The sequence below is a fragment of the Lynx rufus genome, unplaced genomic scaffold, assembly GCF_022079265.1.
Source record: "Lynx rufus isolate CCGP_SWC_20201006 ecotype Redwood Valley unplaced genomic scaffold, mLynRuf1.p SCAF_9, whole genome shotgun sequence".
In the NCBI taxonomy this organism is placed as follows: domain Eukaryota; kingdom Metazoa; phylum Chordata; class Mammalia; order Carnivora; family Felidae; genus Lynx; species Lynx rufus.
In genome coordinates, this window is record NW_025814897.1 from 11750656 (window position 1) to 11775147 (window position 24492).

Consider the following 24492-nt stretch of genomic DNA (forward strand, 5'->3'; position numbering starts at 1 on the left):
CGCCTCCCAGGAGGGCGATAGCCCCCTCTTATCCTCCTCCCAAGGGGGCTCAGTGAGCACCTCATGCCAAGCCCCAGACCAGGATCTGGGGACCAGACATGAGTGAGACCTGGGCAAAATGGGAAAGCGATGTTCATGGCTTCTGGGAGCAGTGCTACATGTACATCACCTTCCTAGCCTCCCCCAAATTGCAGGAGGGCTTCTGGGCCTGGAAGGATCAGGCTATGTGCCCAGAACATTAGGTGAAGCGACAGCTGTCCTGGCTGCCATCTGAGGGACCACCGTAGGGAAGGACGGACAGCCAGGTCTGTGGGAGACTTGCTCCGAGGGCCTCAGGGCCAAGGCACTATCTGCTAACGCTGCAGCCTTGACAAAACCATCCAGACCTCGAGAATTCCCGGGAACCTTCTCTTCCTCCAACTCTGGGTCACCAGGGAAGCTTTCTTTTAAGCCCGATTGGACTGGAGGAGGCCGAGGGGCACTAGAGTTTACAGAAATGCCTTTTATACAGAAGGGAGGCAGCAGACTTAGCGTGACCCATTGGTTTGCCCGGATGGTAGTTTCAGTGTTCAAACCAGGTCAATCCTAGGCAAATTGGGAAGATAGGGTCACCCTGACTGAAGGGCCATGGGAAAGGATTCTCCCTCTGTGAGGCTGGTAACATGGCCAGGAACGGGGACAGCTTGAACCAAAGCTGCCTGTTAATGGTTCTGGTAGCCAAAACTTTTCCTCACTACTCGTCCTCATGCACGGGGAGAGGCTGGGGAGCAGAGGGGGTCCCGCGGCCAGCTCAGGAGCTGTCAAGAGAAAATGGGTGAAAGGAAAGTGTCCGTGGGTCTTTGAGGTAAGGAGGAAATTCCCTCAGTGTCTTTAGGAATCTGCAGCCCATGAGGCCCCACACAGAGCCCAGGGTGTCGGGAAGGAGCTGAGGAGCAGCTGAAACAGTGCCAGTCACCGGGCTCAGCCTGTCCTGGAACCCTTCACCCCTATACAAACGCTGGACAGACGGACATGGGGAAAGATGGCCTTTCAAATTGCCTGGTGCTATCTCTCCCCTTTCCCCCAGGACCCAGAGGGCCAGCCTCAAGGGAGAGCAGCTGTGAGTGCCTTCCTCTTAGGGGCCTGAGGAGCCAGAACAGTCTTGGTCCTTTAGATCTGTCCCAGGGAACAGGCAGCTGTCCATTGTGTCCCAACTACAGGGTGCGGGGCAGATGTCTCCGGGGGTGACAGAGGTTTGCGTGAAAGCTGACAAGGCAGATCCCATGGAGACCACCTGGCCCAGACTCCCTATTTGACAGGTGAGAGCCCAAGTTTGAGGGAGGCTGAGTCGTTAGCTCAGGAAAGCAAACTCCCAAGTGGTTGGAGACCTAGATTGGGACTCTACACCCTCAGAGGCCACAGCCAAAGATTCCTGGGGAGGGAGGAGGCTCAGGAGATGAGCCCGGCCCTGTGAGCCCCGCTGCCTTCCTGCAGCCCTCACCCCGCTCTGGGAGAGGCACACAAGGGCGAGACCGGCGCCTTCGGGAGCCAGGACTCCTCTCTCTGTTTCGTCTGAGTCCCCAGCTTGGTCTGCTCCAGCACCAACCCCAGGTACAAACCCTCCAGTGGCTTCCCCTGGGCTGCTCTGACCCAGGGCCTCCAGCGCACGAGAAGTGTGCCCGCCTGCCCCGCGTCTTCCTGTCCAGGTAATGGAATGTGTAAGAAAGATCAGCATCGTCCTCAGGAGTAGGAAGCTACTCCAGGCCTGCTGCTAGGAACTCTTCTAGAGGCAATGGTATTCAAGACAGTTTAAACAGCCGTGAGCAACCCTGGGCTCCAATGGGTCAGCAGGAGGCAGAGCCCCAAGGGGGAAGTGTACCCCAAGAGTGCATTCTGATGTGTCTGAGTAGAGGGGTGGGGGGATCTGGACCAGATATGCTGAGAGAGGCTGAATAGTGTAGCTGGGTTCTCTCTTCACTAGCCTGGAGGGTCCTAAGTGCATGGCCAGGAGAGGGCAGAGCACAGAAGGCAATAGAGAGACTGGGGAAAACCATCCCCTGACAGCTGCTGTACCAGCTTTTAGCATTTATAGCATTTCCAGTTTTGTCCTACTGTGGGTGAGCCCAGCACTTCCAAAAATAAAATGTAGGAAAGAGCTTGAGAAATGTTCCTCAGGAATGGCAGGCCTGCCCCCTCATTCACAGCAGCCCTTCTAGGAAAAGCAGGACCCCACGGAAGTTCTAACAAGTAGAGAGAGCCTGCATCCCACTATACCTTCCAGACCCCAAAAGCACAGAAAAGGAGAACGTTTCCACCCTGGGCATGGCAGCCAGGAGCAACCTGCTTACGAAGTCTCCGGGGGCTCACAAGCTCTGCCCAGGCAGGTGGGATGCTGAATCCTTGGAAGGGACAGACAGTTTCCTGCACAGAAATGCTCTGACTTATTCCACGATAGTCCCCTAGAGCTCCCTTCACAATTATTGCCTCACCACGCAGCTTTGTGCCTGGCTGGCCACTAATAATTTATTACAAATAAGTCTCCTCACTCCAATAAGGCAGTCAGTTTCTCAACCTCTGAATTCCCTACAGAGCTTAACACAGCTGGGCACCCAGCTGGTCCTCATTAAAATCCTTCTGGACCTGAATTTTCCCACCCTTCCTTGCCCCCATCCCCACCGCTGCACTCCAGCAGCTGGCCCAGGAGAAAGAGCCCAGGCACTCTTTCTCCTCATTTTCCTAAGAGTTGGATTGGCGGGTGCCAGCCAACAAAGGAAGAGCAGGTGGGAGCCTCTGAGTCTGCAGATCTGACTGGTAGCTTGATGAAAGATCCTGGGGTCTTCTGCAGGTAAACAGGGAATCACTTTTAGCAAATTCTCTAATTAGGGTTCTCTTTATCGTCCTCCTGTGGAAGATACTCATTTGTAACGTTTAAGTCAGGCCATCAATCTCACGGAGAACTGGAAATCTGTCAGAATATTGCCTAAGAAGGGTCTCTGGCAGGAGCCACTTAACTTCTTCCCAGGTTTTGGTTGCCTCACCTATAAAAAGCAGGGATGGCGATGCATTTGTGTAGGCAGGTGACTCCACTAGGTGATAAAGAACCTTTCACGTCTACACTGCTGTGCAACACTGGACCATCTCGTTCATCCATGTGCCAAACGGTGATGTGGGTGTGGAATAAAAAGACCCAGCGTTCACTGGCGCTTACTAGTGGCTGGTCTTGGGGAGATGCTTCATCTTTCTGAACTAATTTTCTTGCCTATAAAGTGGGCACAATAATAATATCTTCACCGCATAGCTAGTGTGAGATCTCAATGAGGTACACGTGAGCTGTGTTGATAAACTGTAACAGCCCCATGTTACTGATTATTAACCGGCTACAATGACTATGATAAAGGAAAACCTCCCTTTAAATAAGCAAACACTCACAGGGACATGAGAAACACTGAAAAGATTATAGTTGATGGATTTGCAGGTAACTCTTTCCTGCCCAGGGGGATCAGCTGCCCTGAACCTGCCTCTTGAGATGGGGACTCACCAGAGTCAGGTGGTAAATGTTCGAGCTCAGGGAAGAGGCTGGAGATCTAAGAGCTGGGGGGGGGGGGGATGGGGGATGAGGCTGTCTGTCACCTGCCAGAGTCTCTCCCCCACCACTTCTGCAATGTGAGAGCCAATTCCCAGCAACCCCTCCCAGGTAATACAGCGACAGTAAATCGAGGTCCTTATTTTTTAGTGCACTTCTCCAAAAGTGAGCAGACCCTCCAGGAATGAATATTCATTTGTACTACCCCTCCAAAAAAATGCTGATAAATTCATGAAAAAGTTGTTATTGCTAAACGCTAATTGCATTTCCTTGGGTAAGCACCATAAAAAATTCATTGCACTTTTTAGAAACAAGATGCCAAGTGCATTTTAATTGCTAGAGAGAAGAGAGTCGGGGAGAAGCTTAACCAGGAAAATGCTAACTGGGCATAAACTCAGAAAGAAATCTCCCCGAGACAGAAGGCCCAGTGCTAGAACAGGAGCCAAGGAGACAGAGGTCTCCCAAGACAGCACTGACTTGGGGTGGGGGGAAGGTCCTCAAACCTGTGCATCAGCCCATCTGGACGGCGGGGGCTCTTTGCTGCGGGTTATGACACGTAGATTCAAGAAATGTAAAGAATTGAATAAGTGAATGCCCAGATTCTAGAGAGAGGAGCAGGAGTAAGATCCGGAGATTTAAGAAACATGTACGGGAGGAAAACTGTAATTCTATCCTTTTAGCGTGTATGTGTGCGTGAGAGAGAGAAAGAGAGACAGAGACAAAGAGTGTGTGTGTGAAAGAGAGACCGACAGAGACAGAGACACAGATAGAGAGTGTGTGTGTACGAGAGAAAGAGAGACACAGAAAGCAAGAGAAAATGAGGGACGGAGACCCTGTATCACTTCACTCCAAGACAGCATTCCTTGAACCAGTTCACAGAACTGTCGTTATAAAAGCAAAGTCCTAACTGAAGGCCAACCAGAGCATTCTTACATGTCCCTGACCCTGCCCGGTCGGGTCAGCCACAGCCACTTGAGAACACGCAGAGTGGGGAGGATCCTGACTGCATGGGCTTGCCCAGCCTTGACCCCATCTGCCCAGAAGCCTCGGGGCCAGGGGCTCCTCTAAGGAGGCACTTTCCTTGCCTGAGAGACATGGAGAAAGCGGTCCCAGGGCATCCCCGAGCATCCTCCCAAAAGATGCGTGCAGGGAAGGGCAGAGGGGGGAGGGCGGGTACCCAGCTGCCGCCAGCAGCATCTTCCTCCCCCGCCCCTCCCCACACTTTTCCAGCCCAGCCCCATCGGCTCTCCTGTTACTGAGGCTCCCTGGTGAGAAAGAGGGACTCAAAACCAGGGCCCGAGAGGAGAGGCCCGGACCCGGAGGCTGGCCTGCGGGCGATGACTGTCTTGTGCGAAAGGAGGTCCGTGCCTTCTGCACCTGGGTCTGCAGCTCCTCCTCCATCTGGCGGGCCTGCCAGAGACCCAGGAAGAAGTGTGAGGCTGCGTGTGGTGCGGTGGAGGAGGAACAGGGCTGGGAGAGGGGGGCCTGGGCTGACGGAGGAAGGAGCCAGACCCATGATGGCCCCAACACCTACCAGCCGAGAAATTTCCATTTGAGGAAACCACCGTTCAGAACCTTGGTTTCCACTTCTATCAAATGCAAATAAAACTATTTCTCTAGGTTTTCTGTAAGGCTTGAATGAGAACAGGGGTGTATGTGTCCCCTGAAACTCTAAAATGTACTACCGGCCACCTGCCCCTGTGCCCAACCCTGGGGAGAGATGCTTCTCATCATCACGCCCTGCATCTGTTAAGTACTTTACACAGAGGACCTGTCTTCATGCACATTATCCTCCTGGGCTCTCCCACTGAACGGATGAAGCCAAGTGGCTTGCCTGATGTCACACAAGAATTAATCCCCTGCTGAACCCACACTGCAAAATGCCGAGCTCTCTCCAAAGTGCAGGGAGTGCAGGCACTCACAACTGCCTTAGAAAGCAGGAACGAATGATGGTCGGAAATACGCCCCCGAACAACATGAGGACCACCCACCACAAGCCTAGGGCTGTGCGGCTGTCTCGTGGTAATCTTACCTCACTACATCGCCGCAGGAGCATTCAAGGTAGCCGTGAGCTACTACCAAGAAACTGGGGCTTGCCAAGGTTAGGGACGGGCCGAAGCTCACCCAGTAAATGGCAGATCTGGGCTACAAACTCAGGTCCACTCTTCCCTAGCTAATACTTAAGTTGATAGAAATCCAATGCATTCGGTGCTATAAGCATCACTTCCTCCTCCCCATCTAGGGACCATTCTCCAGCCCCAAGCAGCGCCCAGACCTAAGAGCTGAGCGTCACCCAAGGGTTGGGTCCTTTATAAAGCTGCCCGCCCACCCCTGCCCCCACACTCACCCTCGCAGTGTCATGGATCCAGTCCAGGAACTCGGCAACCTTGGCGTAGACGCCAGGGTGATTGGGCTCCGCGCAGCCGCGGCCCCAGCTGACCACCCCCACCAAGTGCCACGTGCCCCCGTCCAGGCACACCAGGGGGCCCCCGCTGTCACCCTGAGGGATCCAGACGTAGAGACACAGAGAAGCGGGCAGTTAGTCCTTCCTGGTGGAGGCGCACCAGAACTCCCCAAAGCACACCCTCTACGCTAGGCCCCTTCTGCTTCCAGCACGGATCTCCGCTCGCCTCGTCCCTCCATTAATCCTCAGCTGCACTACTCGACTCGCCTAGACACCCATCCTCCTAGAGAGGCTGCTCAGACCAGGGGCCAAGCCCCAGCAGGAAACCCCTCATCCCCGCCCCCGACCACAGTCCCGCTCACTGCTGCACCTGGCACGCGTCGGCCCTCCCGTCCACGTAGCCGGCACACAGCATGCGGGGGGTAAGGGCCCCGCTGTACATGCAGGAGCTGTTGCAGAGCCGGGTGCCCAGCAGGGGCACCACCGTGTCCTGCAGCGTGTCTGAGTTGTGGGCTGCGGGAGGCAGACATGGAGATGGAGGGATACAGAGCCGGGCCGTGGGGCACAAAGCAAGGCCAGGAAGACACAGCAGCTGGAGGGAAGGTGGTTAGAGGCCCCGGAGACACAAGACCCAAAGAGCAGAGCCCAAGGTGGGAGCTGTGGACCCCGGGAGGGAGGCAGGGGTCTGTCAGACTTAAGAGTGAAGAAGGCCAGAAAAAGGGCAGGGGTATAAAAGGCCCGGCTTCAGGGGAAGCTCAGGGGGTGTTCTCCCAGGAAGACCCAGGCAGGGGAGACTGAGGCCAACGGTGACACCAGAGAAAAAGGGGGTTGGCACAGCCATTTGGCCCAGGGGGGGAGGTGGACATGGGAGGTAGAGGTGCGTCACCTTGGGGGAGGATGCTCCCCCACTCCCCCACCCCTTTTGTACCCAGGGCCCTGGGAGCCGACTCACTGTGGCTGGGGTCGGTGTGGCCCCAGCCAGACACCCAGCACTGTGAGCCCCTTGGGAAATCTTGCTTCTCAGCTGGCAGGCACACAGCACCCACGGTGTCTGTAGAGAAGCAGGTGGTTCTGGACTCCACTCAGGCTCAGCTTCCCTTCCCCACCACCTCACCCTCAGCCTCGGGGAAGAACCAGGCCTGGCAGTTCCTCCTCACCCCCTTCTCAAACAGCCCTGGTTCCCGGCCTCCACCAACCAGGTCTCCTGTAAGGTTGTGCAGGTCGTGCACCGTACCACATTGCAGGGGGGGCCACCATTCGCACAGAGGACAATGTATAAACTGCAGTGTGCAGGGTGCCTTCTAGGCTGGGCAGTGCACACCCCCAACCCGGGGACTGAGGGAGAACGAGAATTCCTTCTGAGCATCTGTACTCCTTTGGGACTTCACTTGGGGTGTTGGATCCCTCTTGCGGAATTGTTTCCAAAAGTGTGGCAAGTCCTATGGTTGGGGCCCACACTTGTCATCAGGTGGCACGTAGACATGCCATTAAATAATCGCTGATGCGTGAGGGGAGGAAGGGTTTTCTTCTGGGTTCTCCTTCAGTCCCTCGAACTACATCATGGAGAAAGATTCCATGGGGTGCCCCTGTGTGGCTCTCCCAGTGCCTGTCAACTTCCCCCTAAAAACGGAGACAGCAGGCCCAGACGCCAAATTCTGCAGAGGACTTGAACCCTGGCTCGTTTTCACTCTGTGTTTTCATGGTTGTTACCTATTTGCTACAAGTAATGTGGGCTCTCCAGTTAGGCAGTAGCTTGAAGTTCGCCTTTTAAAGGTACTTAAGTCAATTTAGGGGCACCTGGGTGGCTCAGTCGGTTAAGCATCCGACTTTGGCTCAGGTCATGATCTCGCTGCTTGTGGGTTCGAGCCCCGCGTCGGGCTCTGTGCGGACAGCTCAGAGCCTGGAGCCTGCTTCGGATTCTGTGTCTCCCTCTCTCTCTGCCCCTCCCCTGCTCACACTCTGTCTCTCTCTCCCCCTCTCTCTCAAAAATAAACTTTAGGAAAAATAAATGTACTTAAGTCAATTTAGAAATATAAACCGTTGAGCAAAAGTTCAGTCACGTAGGCCCAAGGGTATGTAGCAACACTGGGATTTGGGAAACCCAAGGCCATGGGTGGAGGTGGGAGAGAGGAGCGCTGAGTGTATGTGAGTGTGCGTGTGTGTGAGAGAGCGTGCACGTGGGTACTTGCGTGACCACTGGGTGAGTGCGTGTGCGTGTTTCTGTGTGTGTGTGTGTGTGTGTGTGTGTGCTGGTGAGCACGCACATGCACGTGCATGCTGGGGGGGGCTTGCTCTTCGAGGGCAGGTGCTGTGGAGAAGCAGCCCCGGAGCCCAGACACCAGGCTCGGGAACCATGTGCCGTGTGACCTTGCAGAGCGTCCCTCTCCTCACTAAGTGTCACTGTCCTTGTCTGTATATACCTGTCTCATCTACCTGTCAGGGTTGTTATGAGAGTTGAAGGAAAGACATCTGGAAAACCGTGTAGCATGTCACGCCGTGGCATGGGGACGGGGGAGGGGCGGTCTGTTGGTAGAGCAGCCAGGAGCTCCGCTGGGGACTTGGAGGCAAGACCCGCTTGCAGTCCAGCTGCGAAAAGGGCCAGAACCTTTGTCCCCAAAAGAGCCTGCGCAAGCCTGGGTGAAGCTGAGGTCCAGGAGATGGCAGAGCTCATCCGATGAACTGAGTGTGTTAAGGTTTACAGCGCTGGGAGGGAACTCAGAAGGGAGCTCACCTCTCAGGCGTCCCAGGGCCTGCCCCGCTCCCTCCACGGCCCGCAGCCTGTTCGTTCCTGGCCGGTGCCTCACCTGAGAAGTTGAGCGGTGTCCGGAGCTGGAGGAGGGCGACGTCGTAGTCGTGATTCTGGGTGCTGTAGAGGGGGTGAGGGATGATCCTCTCCACCACAGCCCCCTGGTGCGGCCTGACGGCACTGTGGCTCACCAGCCCCGTGTACACCCGCCAGCTGGACAGCCGGGACAGCCTAAAACTACACACAGGAGCCGTGCTGAGCCCAGGGAAGGGAGGGGCAGAGGAGGCTGACATAAGCATGCCGGCGGATGGAGGAAGCTGGCCAGAGAAACCATTAATGGAAGCCCCCATCACCAGGCTGGCCACTCGCAGGACCCAGGGGCCAGGCCTCTTAGTATCGTTGCAGAAGCTGGCAAGATACTGGGCACACAGTAGGTGCTTAATAAATGCTGCAGAACGGCCAGAGACATGAGACACTGGGGGTCATCTGCAACCCCCCAGCCCCTCTGTCCTGAATGAGCCCCCTCCACATTTTGTAACGAACATCAAAGGGGCTTGTGTGACCTCCTAACTCTGAGTCAGAAAAAGTTCTGGGAGTCCTGCCTCTCCACTTACTACCTGTGACCATGGGGAAGACACCTCACCTCTCCCAGCCTCAGTTTCCTCACTGTGAAGTGAGAAGTGTGCTACTGCCCTGCCCGCCGCCAAAAGAAGAGGTCCAAAGAGCTCATTTGCTCGTCATTCATCCCTTCCTTGCTCCAACCAGTATTTATTAAGCACCTATTGTATTTCAGGACTGTTCTAGGCCATGGGGACATGGCCGTGGACAAATCAAGAAAGGGACCCAGGGGTAAACAAGACTGAGAGTCCCCGTTCCTGGGGAGCTTCCAGTCTAAAGGGGAGGAGAGACATTAAACAAATAATTACCCGGAAGGTGATTTAATGACACTTGTGATAAACATTAAGAAGCACAGAGCGCTGTGAATACGAAAGTATTTTGAAAACTTCAAAACTGAGCCAGCACAGAGGACCAGTCTTTGTCTTACTGCTGCTACTCATGCAAATTGTTCTTGGCACTGAACAGGGAGAGCACTTCGCAATCCGTGCCCCTGAGGACGCACATGGGGAGGCAGACTGTTCGACGTGGACTATTTTTTTTTAAATTTTTATGTTTGTATTTATTTTTGAGAGAGAGAAAGACAGAGTGCGAGTGAGGAGGGGCAGAGAGAGAGGGAGACACAGAATCCGAAGCAGGCTCCGGGCTCCGAGCTGTCAGCACAGAGCCCGACGAGAGGCTCGAACCCAAGAACCGTGAGATCATGACCTGGGCCACCCAGGCGCCCTCGACATGGACATACCAACGGCCAAACGGAAAAGGCAACTGAGGCCGTGTCCTCCCCAGCAGCCCCTGAGACTTGCCTGTGCATGCAGTGTGCGGCCGTCATCACCCAGCGTGGGGCCAGCACAGAGCCCCCACAGGTGTGCCGGGAGCCCAGGGCCACACTGGCCTGCCAGGGCCAGCGCCCGGGAGCCACGGCCTGCCCGCCAACTATCCGGGAAGCCAGGGGCCTCGTCCCACACTCTGCAAACAGGAAAGCATGAGTGAGATGGTGACTAGGGAAGAGAGGTGGGTGATAGATTGGTCCTAACTCTCGGGGAGCACGGTCCAGTGTGGACGGCTCTGATTTATTTCTCCCGACCCTGAATTGGGGGTACGAGAAGGCAGAAATCAGTCTGCGAGCTCACGGAGGCCCACACCCAGGCCTGTGTTGTGTGCAGAGCCCCGACACCTAACCAAATGCCTGTCCCACAGGAGGGGTCAGAATGTTGGTGTGTAGAGGGATGCATGCAAAAGGAGAGGTGAAGACACAGACAGATGATTGGGGTCACACGCAAGGAGCTCTGCAGACTGTCTCCCATGCAGCCCCTGGTTTACCACCTGCCTTAGTCTCCTAAAGTTGCTAACCGGTTAACGGCCTATAGTAATCCCCCTGGGGGCTCTCCAGAGGAAAGCGGGAAGGAGCCTCAGAAGTCAAGACAGATAGTGCTAGGAAGAGAAGCAAGATCATCCAACCAGATCGGTGGCTGGTGGGGGACACGACAGAGGAGCGGACGGGGCTCTGTTGAGATGGAACTGTGTCTGCAAGAAGGTGACCGGCAGGCAGAGGGGAAGGTGGGCAAGGAACCCCATCCCACACCCACTCTGTGTGGCTCTCCACACTCAGGACAGTGGGGAGACCCTTTCCTCCCACTGCCGCCTTCCTGGACTGGACACATGACTCACCAGAGCATCTGAGGGAAACGATTTGACCAGAAGCGCAGCTGTCCCTGCAAAATGGAGATGGCAGCAAGAAGCTGGACAGGGGCCCACCCGAGGGCATGGAGGCCAGGTGGAGACAGAGGAGGCCTCCGGTGCAGCCCCCCTCTGTTTCCCACCCCCGCCCCAAGCTCCAGGCCCCTCCTCATTCACAGGCCCCCAGGACAGCACTGCTACCCTGGCCCATTGCCCCACCCCGGGGTACCAGCGGAGGTCGTGGCCCTTGAGGGTTGTCCTAGACAGGGCCCCAAGTTACAGACAAGAAAGTCCAACTGTGCCCACTAAGAGCCCCCAAATGGACGTGTTTTCGGTGGAAGAGCGGATAAGGGACTGAAGGAAGAACAGGGAGCTTTGTCCCATGCCCCTCCTGGGCTTACTCTCTCTTCTCTATCCCCCGCCCTTGGCTCTCCTCTCCCCCTCCTCCTTCTTAGCAAACTTCCATTCCTGCTGGACCAAAGCCCTCTTCTCTCACCTGCTCTTACTGGCCCCAGCAGCCTAATGCCTCGATCGTTCTAGTGTCTCAAACCCACAGCATCCTGGCTCTCCTGGCAGAGTGAATCCCCACTCATGGGAACAGAGTTTGTGATTTCAGACTGGGAAATGTTCCTCTGTGTCCTATATCATACGGCCAATGTCTTTGCTACCAGCCTCCCATGACAGGAAGATTTCTGCCGGACTGTTCACCAGGAAGTAAGGGACCCCACTCAATCTCCTCAGAAGTCCTACCTGGGCTGCCACACCTCCTCCAGGAAGCCTCCCAGTCCTGGAGAGAGCTGAGCAAACCCCTGGGAGCTGTTGAGCTGGACGTCAGACAGGTTCACTCCCTTGTAGTGAGTGAGTCTTGGCAGAAGAGGGGAACAGAACGGGAGGAAATCGGTTTACACTGTAGCACAGGAGATGGCAGTTAATCATGACCGGGATATACGTGATATACAATCCACCCAACAGTACCCTCACTGAGCAAGACTTTGACAATGACTTCTGGGATTTATATTTGTTAAAAAGCAGTATTGCTCAAAGGAGAGAAACAGGCTGGGGTACCATCGTGTCCAGAGGCCAGGAGCTGACCAAAGTGACCTCTTGCCAGTTCCTGAGCACTTTGATGGGGACGGGCAGATAGAGGTCTCCAACTCCCCCTTTCCTACCACCAGCCTGCCACCCTCCCCGGGCCCCTAGCCTGGCCCCAGTTACCTGAGATGTCCCAGGCTCTGGCAGATCCGCAGCCCCAGGGCAGAGCTCCAGCCCTCGTGGCAGACCAGGAGCCAGTCTGGCCGAGCCCTCACCTGTACTGCCAGCAAGAAGCCCTCAGGGTTGATTCTGAAAGATACTGAAGGCACAGCATAAAAGTCACATCCTACCTGCTGAGGGGTAGAGGGGCAGAGTGGCCAGGGGGAGCTGGACCTGGCCGTGCGGGGACCCAAAGAGGCCTTAATGACCCCTGTCCGTGCCTCAGCTGGAGATCAAAACGGTCCCCAGGGTGTGCTGGATGCTCCGAACCAGACGTCCACTTTTTGAGGCTGGACCATGTCACTCCCTTCCCACCAGAGGAGGAGACCCGGATGCAGGCAGTGGGTTCATGGCCTTCCATTTTGGTCCTCTTTGCCCCTGGCCAGAAGTGGGGAGTCCAGAGCTCTGAAGGGGCTCAGGGCTGGGGGGAGGGCAGTCTTGCTGCCTTGGGGGTGTGGCCCACCTGTTCTGGGAAGCGAAGGGAGCAGGGCTTCCTCACCACTGGCCTCTGAGCAGCTCAAAGGCATCTCCTCATCCTGCAAGTTCCCGGGAGATGGCTGAGAGGCGGCTGGCCACAGATACAGCACTTCAGAGGACAAGGACAGGGAGAGGTCACAGAGAAGAGGCTAGGAGAAGGGAGGGATTCCCAAGGAGAGGGCCAAGGGGCAGAACAAGACCCCTGCAACAGAGGGAGACGAAAGCAGCTGCCTGGGGACTCACGCACCACCCAGCCTTAGGCGGGTCCCCCAACTAACACCCCGAGGAGAGCACACTCTGTCTGTCCCTGTCTCCGTCTCTCTCTGACTGGGAATGATTTCTAGAAAACGTCTGCCCTGGGCCTCCCCGGGTCATCCATTCAAGTACCTTACACTTCTCACTGTAGGACTAAAACATTCTTTACGCGGAGCCTAAATCCCTCCAGCTGCAAATCCATCCCTTCTCCCCTGCTGTCAGCTCGGGGTAGATCAGAAAGACGCTCTTCCCGACTGCCCTTTACACCCGCTTGTGTCTTGCAACAAGGATCCCCCAGATCCGGTTCTCCAGCTCTCCCCAGAGCACCGAAGGGCCCCAGCACTGACCGAGAAGCCATGAGCCGACGCTCGCACCAGCCAGCAGCGCCAGGGCGCCCAGACCCACGCAGCCGCGCCGCCTTGAGCACCAGCGCCCCGCCCGAGAGGCTGTGGGAGAGGGCAGAGGAGTCTGGGTGCCCCGCTCCTGCCTGCCAGCCTCACTCTGCCCTGAGGCACCTCCACGGGGCACGGCAGCCACTGGGCTGTGGCGGGAGTTTGCTCCCACTGTCCCTGCCCACCTCCCCCTGCCCCATCACCACAGAGCCCACTCAGTCCCCAAACTGGGCAATGGCCAAAGCGGTTCCAGGAGGAGCAGTGAGGCTGCCTCTTGCCATCGGTAATTTGGGACTGGCCCATGAAGGGTCTGGGGAATGTGGACAGCTTATCCACTCACTGTCTCCACCCTATCATTCCCCTATAGCCCAATCTCGCCTACTGGGCTGCTGCTGGGCCTCAGGCCTCCTCAGTGGGTCTCCTGGCTCTGCTCTGAAGATCCCAGGTCCTGGACCCTCCTCTGCATACTGAGGCTCCATGTGGGCTTGGCCATCCGGCATCAGGCTCTGGGAAAATAACTGTCGGTCACTCAGGATCCCCACACCGCGGTGAGAAGTCACAGCCCACTTCGAGCCCCCACTCTCTAACCTCGGCTGTGCACTCACTGCCTCTTCTTCATCTTAGACACTCTCTCTGTCTTCCCACCGATGCCCATGCCCCTCCAGGCCTTCTCCGCTCCCCTGGATCCCCTAACCTCACCCACCTTATTCTTACAAGGTCAGTAAGCATCAGAGCGGGTATTCAAACCCAGACTGGGCTGACTCTGAAACCCACACTCCTCACCACCCACTCCCCTTGCCTCCCACAGCTATCAAGGGCATCCACTGAGTCTCTCCACATCCCTCCTCAGGCCTCCAGACCCCAGCCTTCTTCTTCCCCTCCTGTGTCAGAGTAGGAAGTGCCCCTGCACAATGCACCATGTTTAGCCCAAGTGGATAAGCCACAATGGGGGACACTGTAGGGAATTCAAAATAAACCAACATGGAACACTCCCCAGCTGCCCCCAAAGAATCTGCAGTGGAGTCCTGACAATAGGTCATGTAAAAAAAGCAGAACATGTTAAGTGACAAAAGGGAAGTTCAGTTTCACCACCACTGGCATTCAGAAGCAGAGCTTACTTCTCACCGGGGCGATCAAAAAAGGCTTCCCAGAAAAGGCAGCCTGAGACAGGCCCTCGGAGACGCACGGGGCCTACATGGACATATATGGGCATTGGGTGTTCTAGGCGACTGAAGAGGCAAAAGCATGGGGGTGGAAAAGCACAGAGCAGAGTAAGTTATATGTTTGCCTGAAGTTCATGTGCCGTGAAGAAGAGTAATGGAAAATAAGATCTTGGGGGAAATACTGGAACAGCAGTTCAAAGCTAGGTCTGCAGCCTAACACCTCTCCAAACTTCAGTTTTCTCATTTGTAAAATAAGAGTGATCACCATTACTACCCAACAAGTAATCTCCCTCCTCTAGTTCTTGTCTCCATTCATTCCCCATGTCAGAGCAATCCTAAAATTCAAACATGAGCAAGTTAATCTCATCTTTAAAGGACCCAACGAGAGGCGTCTGAGTGGCTCTGTTGGCTGAACGTCCGACTCTTGATATGAGCTCAGGTCATGATTCCAGGTCATGGGATCGAGCCCTGCTCAATCATGGGCTCCTCCCTGAGTGTGGGGCCTGCTTAAGATTCTCTCTCTCTCCCTCTGCCCCTCTCCCCCCACCCTCTAAAATAATAATAATAATAATAATAATAATAATAATAATAATGTACCAAATGAATCTCTGTAGTCTGATAAATCCAAAGTCCTAAGACATGGTTCACAAAATCCCCTGTGATCTCACCCTTCCTCACCTCTCCATCCCCAGCTGCCAGCATGACTCCCTCCTCAGTGGAATTCAGGATCATACTAACACACATGCCAGTCCTCCAGGCCTTCACGTGCTCTCACACCACAGAGACTTTGCACTTGCTGTCCTTTCTCCCATGTAGCTGACTCCTAGGACCCTTTAAGACATAGCTAGACATCACTGCTCTAAGAAGTTTCCTTCAACCCATAAGGCACCTGTTTTGGCCCTATATTGTCCTCATTTACCTCTCTCTCTCTCTCTCTCTGCCTTTCCTCACTGGTCTAGGCATCCCTAGATGCCCCGTGGGGGGAGAGAGAGAGAGAGAGAGAGAGAGAGAGAGAGAGAGGCAGGCTAGGTCAGGGATAGCACAGATGTAGGTACAGCCTTACCATTTGGGTCAGTGGCACCAATGTAAAGCCTCAGGGTCTGCTAGTCAGGGTTCTGCTCCTGTTCTTGGATCAGCATTGATTAAATAGCCCAGCCAGCTTGGTTGGAGGGTGAGGTTTCCCTAGTTCACATAGGGCCCCTCCCTTTATCCTCCCCCCACTACACACACACACACACACACACACACACACACGTGCGCGCACGCGCGTGCCAAAGAGACAATAAATCTGCTCAGAAACCATGAATAGACCCCTTGTTGCAGGGAAAGGGGCCAAGGGCTGGGCTGGGCTGGGCAGCCTCAGGCCCTCCCATCTGCTAACTAGAAGCTTAGAAACAGAGAAAAAGGTTATAGGGAGGAGGGGAGGCCAGCTACTGTTGCTTAGCAACCAGGTCCCTTGCGCCAAACAGTGTGCCCCATGCATGCTAGCACATTCCCCCTTCCTGCTGACAGGGCTGTATTGGAAAGACTGATATTAGCATTTGTTGAAATGTTTCTGAGCCCTCTGGATTACATCTCATCTCTGTGTGGGTTGGCTTTCCCAGCAGTGTGGGGCTGTCACCATGTTGGAATTGGGATGATAATGAGGAATCTTAGTCATTTCTCTCCTCAGGGCTACACCTGTCACCCCAATGCTGAGGAAATGGGGCCTCTCCCCACAGCTGCCCTGGGGACCAGTTACTACAGGAGCCCCCAGTGCTATCTTGCTTCAAAGCACAAAGCGGCCCGGCTGAGCTGAGCACGCCTGGGAACCACAGCTCTTCAGAGAGGCAGAACAGGTCCCAAGGAAGAAAAAAGACTTGTGTGGCTTCCCCTGTTCCAAATGCTTCCCACAGACCCCTCAGATAGAACAGTTAGGAATACGGGCTTTCACCTAACCCCAGATCTGCCACTTCCCTTACTGTCTCACCTGTAAAATAAGGAAATAGTACCCACCTCATGGGACTGATGTTTGAAATGAAGGAGATACTGAATGTAAAGCTCCTAGCCTGATATCTAGCATAGAATCTACTCAGTAACTATTAGCTGCTATCACTATTATGATTATTACTGTTGAACCTCATCCACACAGCCTTTATTTTTGCTATTTTCCTCTTACATTCAGTGTGTCAACTCTGAGCTTATGGTAATCACACACAGCGCCCCACACTTCTAATACAATGAAGAGACAGAGGTCAGCTATGAATCACAGAAGGAGGAGGAAAGAACTGGTGGCGGGAGCTGAGAATTCCCTGGCTAGGCTCTGAGATCCCCTAAAACAAATACCCCTCTGCCTACATAGATGAATAGTTACTGTGTCTGGAATTAGTTTGGGCATGGAGAACGAATACGTCACAAACTAGGAAACTGCAGGCTGAGGGAAGACACAGGAACAGGTATAAATAATTGTTATTTGTGAAAAGTGAAATAACAGGGGCATCAACATAGATGTATAGGAAGATAAAGAAATAACCGAGTCCTTTGTCCAGAGGACACAGAAAAGGCTTTATAATAGAGGAGACATTTGAGCTGTGTTTTAAGAAATGAGAAGGCAATCACAGAGAAGGGCATTTCAAATATGTTACAGGTGATGCCAGTGAAAATGCCGGAGCAAAGCCCTCTGAAAATTCTCTTCTTCACAAAAGCAAGGAGAAAACTGACAAAATATTATCAGAATCAACTTCCTCAAAAGTCTGGAAATTAACCGAGGGCTTAATATGGAAAGTGTTTATTCAAGAAAAAGGACACAATCTTGGTAAGAACAGTGAGCCTTTGTGGCATTTTAATGTTTATTTACTTTTGAGACAGAGAGACAGAAAGACAGAGAGAGACAGAGTGTGAGCAGGGGAGGGGCAGGGAGAGATGGAGACACAGAATCCAACGCAGGCTCCAGGCTCTGAGTTGTCAGCACAGAGCCCGACGTGGCGTTCGAACCCACAAAACGTGAGATCATGACCTGAGCCAAAGTCGGACGCTTAACCGACTGAGCCGCCCAGGCGCCCTGCTTTATGGCATTTTAATTTGCTCTAATTCCATCACCCTCTCTCCAGCGCTGAAGTAGCCTTAGGAACCAACATCCCATGATCACAGGGAAAATCAGCAGCTTGGTAGTCACAGGTAGAAGAGGGTTGGAGCTCCTTCAAAAAGCCTCATTTCCAGAGAGCAGTCATTATTTGAACTGTCTGGAAGATCCCTTTTGCAAGGCCATCTTACTTTGACTGGACTCTGAGGTTGCCCAGGATGAAGAGCTTTTTCCCTAAGGAGGTCTGTTGAAAACAATCAAAGACAATGGTGGGCCTTTATGGCTGCCTGAGGCAATGGATAACAGTTGGGGCAAACAATAAGCTAATCAAAAACCTTAAAATAAAAATCTGGGGAATAAGGTGTCCATAAGGGGATTTTGAAATATTCCAGAGAATCTAGAAAGCATGCATATGCATAGGAATGTGCACATACCCAGGGCTGTGTACTTATTTAGGAAAGACCTCAGGAAGGTCCTAAGCTCTCATCTCTGGCTAACCTTGATGCTCTAAAAAAGTAGGAAGTGAAGGCTAAGGCAGAGTTGTAAACTTCCTGGCTGATTGTTGAAGGCCTGCCCCAACATGCCCCTAGAGCCTCTGCACAGACTGAGAGACTTATTGGTTCTAGGCATCTAAAGCAAATCTCTGTCCAATCTTTAGCTGACCACTAAGCTGACTGAGCAGAGACTTCAGTGGCCACACATGACAAAGAATACATAGACATTACAGAATTCGTTCAGAAAAGTCACTAAACAAACAACATCAACAACAATAAACACCAGGGAAGAGGGAGAATCTGATTTCCAGAGTTGATGTATTATATCATTTAAAATCCAGTTTCCAACAACAAATGATGAGGCACGCACACGTGCGCGCGCACACACACACACACACACAATAAGAAAGTATGGCCCATATTCAGAGGGTAGGGAAGCAATCAATAAAGGGGTTCTGGTTCAAGATGATGATATACAAAAAGCTCCTGAACTCACTTCTTTCCACAGACACAGCAAACCTACAGCTACACACAGAGCAATGGAGCTCGCTTCCAAGTTCCTTCCATGGAAGGCCTGAGCATCTTGTTCACCTTACAACTCATGTAAGTTATAATATGGTGACTGTAGTTTATAACACTGCAATGTATGATTAGATTTTGCTAAGAGTATATAACTTAAATTTTCTCACCAAAAAGTAAGTAAACAAATATGTCTACAAGTAAGTAAACAAATATGTCTAAAACAGGTGATAGATGTGTTAATAAACTAGACAAGAGGAACCCTTTCACAATGCACATAGACATCAACATCATTAAGATGCACACTTTAATTTTACAATCACAAGTTTGTCAATCATAAGCCTCCATAAAACTGAAAAAAAAAGCGTGGGTTTTAGATTACACTGAGACCGGCCTCTTCCTGGCCATCCTTCTCTGCTCTGCTACCTAAGAAGGCTCCCTTCTCTTTCTCTCTGCTGCTCCTTCCATCCCAGATGAGCTATTCTGAGGGCCCTGGCTGTTTCCCTGGTTTGCACAGAATACCACCACCAGGGTAAGGCAGCAGGAGCCTACGGTGCAAAGTGTAAGGAGGTAGTCACTAGCAAGTGGAGTGTTAGTACCTGACTACTCTAAGAGTGATGCCTCCTTAAATTTTGTGCCATAGGGTGTGCCATCTGAAAACCAGCTGAAGCGTGACCCCTCTGCACGAAGGCCCTGGGATCTCTATTTTTACCATGGTGATTCAAATACAGCCTCATCCTAGTTCTGACCCTGCTCCTCTACTTTCTTCCCCCTGACAACTCCCTGACTCCCAGGACCATGTCTATGGATAAGCTTCAACTCATGAACCTTGAAATTTGCTTTCTCTCCTCCTTCAGTCACTATTCTCAAAAATATCAGCTGTCCTTCAGAGGGGCCCTGGCACTTTCAGACAGAGAAAAAATACCTAAGTTCAAGTTATACAGAATTCTCGGACTTACAAACTTTGTTGAAAGGATCTACCATTGAATCTGCCATTACTGCTACAGGAAACTGGAGGTGGCCCAAGCCCAGGTCTCCTGATGTCTGGTCCAGGGTTTCCCCCCACTCCTACCACATACATGCCCCACACGTCATGTCTTCACAGAACATGTGGGCTCAGCGAGAAGAAGGTCCCCCTGTGGACCACAGCTCTGGCCAGCGCCTATGGAGTTCTATCCTGCTCCTGATGTCCCCTTCCTGTCTACCGGTGGGTGACAGCTTCAGCTCTTGTTTGTGGATTTAAGCCTGCCCATGATCTTCTGTTCCCGACTGCCTGCCCTACTGGTTTCAGACTTGCTGAGATGGCCCCCATAATCACTCTCTCTTTCTTTCCCAGAGGAAGAAAGTCTGGCGCTCCCAGTGTAGGTCATGAGAGCACATGTGGGGGGAAATGCAGGATCAAGATTTCGAGAGGCTCTGTATGTCCCCTTCAGTGTCATCTCATGCCCTTCTGTGGCTTCGTCTGTACCAGGAATGCCTCTCTCGCTCTCTTCCACCCTCTATCTGTTCATGATCCATCTGTATCTACAATATCCCCCAGGTCCCCTCAAACAACTCCCACCCCCTCCCAGTTCAGTTTGGCTCATTCCACTGGGGTTAGTTCAAGCCATCGGACCCTCTAACGCCAACCCACAGTCTAACGAGGCCCAACGGCATACCTCCTTCCACCCAGCCCTCTGCAGAGTAATTTTCTCAATGAAGAAATTAATGATACCTAAATCTAATAAAAGAAAGCTTTAGTGAGTGAAAATTGGGAAAATGCGAGATCCAGTTAACTTATTCTAGACCATTACTGCGTATTAATAGGCAGCCAAGAAACCCTGACTGTTGACATTTTGCTTGCATTGAATACAAAGAAATGGATAAAAGTGTATTTAGAAGGAAAAGAATAGCTATGTGATCTCATATAGTAATTGGTTGTTTATTCATTAGCACACTGTTTTCTGAGTACTCTCTTACATCTTGTTACTCTGACCAAAATCTAAAGTAAGGGATGCCTGGGGCACCTGGGTGACTCAGTCTGTTAAACGTCTGATTCTTGATTTTGGCTCAGGTCATGATCTCACAGTTTGTGAGTTCGAGCCCCACACTGGGTTCTGCACTGACAGTACAGAGTCTGCTTGGGACTTTCTGTCTCTCTCTCTCTCTCTCTCTCTCTCTCTGCTGCTCTCTCTTTCTCTCTCAAAATAAATAAATAAAGTTAAAAAGAAAAAGACCTGGGGCGCCTGGGTGGCGCAGTCGGTTGAGCGTCCGACTTCAGCCAGGTCACGATCTCGCGGTCCGTGAGTTCGAGCCCCGCGTCGGGCTCTGGGCTGATGGCTCAGAGCCTGGAGCCTGCTTCCGATTCTGTGTCTCCCTCTCTCTCTGCCCCTCCCCCGTTCATGCTCTGTCTCTCTCTGTCCCAAAAATAAATAAGCGTTGAAAAAAAAAAAAATTAAAAAAAAAAAATAAAAGAAAAAGACCTAAGTTAAATGTCCCTCCACCTCCTCCAACAGCCTCCACATTGGATAGCCCCCTCTTGTAGTTCATGCATCACATGCATATGGGACATGGCTGAGGGCTAATTGGTGGTAAGCCCTCAAGACCAGGGACACTGTCTCTTCATCTTCATCTTTTCCGTTGCACACAGTGACTGGCATGTGGCAAGTGCTCAGTAAAGTCTGTTGATGCAATCAATCAATATGTGCACTTGCCAGTCTGTTTTATTTCCTCTCTTCTACCATCCTGTCCAGTCAGGGACGTTTCACCCCCCTGCCTTAGTTCAGACTCCTATCATCTCTTGCTTTCTAAACAATCTCCCTGCCTTTCTTCTCAGCCCCACATAGCACATCCTCCACATGGCTATCAGGATTCCTCCTCTTTTTGGCCTCATGTTTCATTGCATCCTCCCCCTCCATACACATACCCCGTAAACTATATTCCAACTATAGTCAAATTTCTAGAATATTCCTCAAGTGGATGCCATTTCCACTCTTCACTTAGGCTGTGCTCTCAGGCTAGAATGTCCTTCCCTCATGTTTTCATAATTAGAAAGCTTCTGATGCTTCAAGACATGGCTCAGCTGTCAACCCATCGCAAAACTTCTCACTGCATCCCCTAAATCCAAAATTACTGGCTTCTTTTTATACAGGCGCACCCTGGAGGCATTGCTAGTTCAGTCCTAGGCCACAGCAATAAAGTAAATATTACAATAAAGTGAGTCAGATGAATCTTTTGGTTTCCTAGGGCATATAAGAGTTATGTTCACACTATACTGTAGTCTAGTAAGTGTGCAATGACAGCATTATGTCTAAAGAGGCAATACACATGCCTTAATTTTAAAATACTGTATTGCGCAGGGTGCCTGGGTGGCTCAGTCGGCTAAGCCTCTGACTTCAGCTCAGGTCATGATCTCACTGCTCATGGGTTTGAGCCCCACTTCAGGCTTTGTGCTGACGGCTCGGACCCTGGAGCCTGCTTCAGATTCTGTGTCTCCCTCTCTTTCTGCCCCTCCCCACCCCCATTCATGCTCGGTCTCTCCCTCTCTCTCTCTCAAATAAACATTTAAAAAATACTGTATTGCTAAAATATGCTAACAATCAACTGAGATTTCAGCAAGCTGCAATCACTGATCACAGGTCCCCCTAACAAATACAATCATAATGAAGAAGTTAGAAATATTGTAAGAATTACCAAAATGTGACATTACAAACAAGAAGTGAACAAATGTTGTTGGAAAAATGGTGTCACAGACTTGCTTGATGCAAGGTTACCACAAATCTTTAATTTGTAAACAAAACAAAACAAAAAACACAGTCTGCAAATCACAATAAAGCGAAGTGCAATAAAACAACGTATGTCTGTCTGCATAGAGTTACTCCTAGCACTTTGCCCAATAAGCAGCATATCATAGTCCCCAAATTAGAAAAAAAAAAAAAAAAAATTAGCTCCATTCTGTCCTGCCCTGCACTCCTGTTGCATCAGCCACTAAGGCAGCCATAAAAAGTGGGAAGGACAAAAAAAAACCAAAAAACCAAAAACAAAAACAATGCAGGAGCATGCATTCCCAAGAGGATAGGGAAACAAGGCCTCCCTTGTTCAAATATTCAGACAAAAACTTACCCAAGTTGTATTCTAGGAAATGATTTCTAAGCCTACAAGGAAGGAACTATCCATGGTTTCTGGACGACTTCTCAAGCTCAGGGATAAAATATGAAGTTTATAATTTACATACCATAAATAAAAATACCACCCCAAATTGTTCATTTTGTTAAGCAACTATGTTTTCCTCTTTTAACTTTGTTTAAAAGCCGTTTACTTTGGGGGCGCCTAGGTGGCTCGTTCGGGTAAACGTCCAACTTTGGCTCAGACCATGATCCTGTAGTTCACCTGTTCGAGCCCCGCGTCGGGCTCTGTGCTGACAGCTCGGAGCCTGGAGCCTGCATCAGACTCTGTGTCTCCCTCTCTCTCTACCCCTCCCCTGCTTGCGCTCTGTCTCAAAAAAAAAAAAAAAAAAAAAAAAAAAAAAAAAGGTCAACTTTGGGAGTCATTCAAATTTCTGTCTAAAGACAAGTTTGTGGAATACTCAAACATGGACTACGAGGAGATTTCCCCACATGGTGAATCAGTGGTGTCACTATTGGACACAAAGGGCATTTTTCACCTGCTTTAATTAAGACAAAAAGGAGTAGCAAAAGATATCAATCATGTGGTTGATTAAAAATAACTTCCCAAACATCTGCTCTAGTTCAGCAACAGCCACCTGACATTTTAAATCAGTATCTAACAACTGATATGACTGAAAAACCTTTGTGACTCAGAGAAAATAAGTCACTCTCTCCATGTGCAACCTTCTCAGATACCCACTTTGTCACCCACTGGTCTTTCCTTTCTTCTCCAAGACTTGCTCTCATCAGTCACCCAAAGCCCATTCATGCCTGGCAGTATATGGTGCAGGGTCGGGCACTGCACAAGGTGCTCTGCTTTCTGGGAACTCAGTCCAGGTCAGACACACACATGCAGAACACAGAGACCACACCATGACCCCGGTAATATGGTGGATGGTAAAATCAACATAAGCAAAGTGAGAGTTTTGTTTTCACATCAGCTTGTGTAGGGGCAGCGTCTTTGATGTTTATTCTGTCTTCACGACCATCCCAGAAGGTGAGCAACACATGAATTTCTATCTCTGGTAAGTGACCAGGCATAGAGAGCAGAGGAGGTAACTGTTTTGCCCAAGTTCACACGGCTAGGCCAAGTGACAGGAGCAAGGAGAAAATCATGTCTTCTGATTTTACATCAGCCCTCTCGGCCCACCCCCACCCCTCCAGGGCTGCCCCCTGCAGATCTGGGAAGACCAGTGAGAGACTGCCAAGGTCAGTGGTCCCTGGAGCGAGAGGCAAGCGGAAGACTGGGGTTGAGGTGGGGAAGACAGGGAGAGGTTTGAGGAACCATGCCAGCTCGGACAGGTGGGGTGGAAGCAGCTGACAAAACCAGCATCAGCCCGTGAAGTTTCCGCGGCGGCGATTTTCGGAAACCCTCCAAATTATGGGAGAACTGACTTGGTATGTGGCAAGATGAGGAAGGAGGGGCACGAAACCACAATGGTCTTTCCTTTTATTCTGGTTCCCATTCAGTTTTAAAAGATATACCCAGGCTAGAAAAATGCTAATGCCACTTCAGCTCCCCTCTCTTTTCCTGCCGGAACAGAAGCAAAGTTCCGAGGGCCCTGGGGCCGCATCAGGGATGCCTGGAATCAACAATGAGCTCTGCCAGTCTTGTCTCTGTCCTCTGCCAGTCTGTGAACCAGGGTTACAAAGCAGCTGTCACAGTAACTTGACTAATTAAATTAGAGCCCACTGAATGCTTTATTGACCTGAGACTCACTCCAGTGAGCA

At 51.8% G+C, this 24492-nt stretch overlaps 1 protein-coding gene across 1 annotated transcript; it reads right to left on the reverse strand.

Annotated features, from left to right (window-relative positions):
• Positions 1-222: 222 nt before the first annotated feature.
• On the reverse strand, positions 223-15274 carry TMPRSS5 (transmembrane serine protease 5). The gene is made up of 15 exons (XM_047070841.1): positions 15221-15274; positions 13762-13885; positions 13335-13433; positions 12719-12841; positions 12220-12355; positions 11755-11868; positions 10996-11039; positions 10131-10293; positions 8771-8949; positions 6919-7017; positions 6337-6479; positions 5856-6062; positions 4819-4972; positions 735-797; positions 223-461 (listed from the first exon to the last, which is right to left on the reverse strand). Exons 1-15 carry the CDS (start codon positions 15272-15274, stop codon positions 223-225), a joined length of 1941 nt encoding a protein of 646 aa, XP_046926797.1.
• Positions 15275-24492: the final 9218 nt, after the last annotated feature.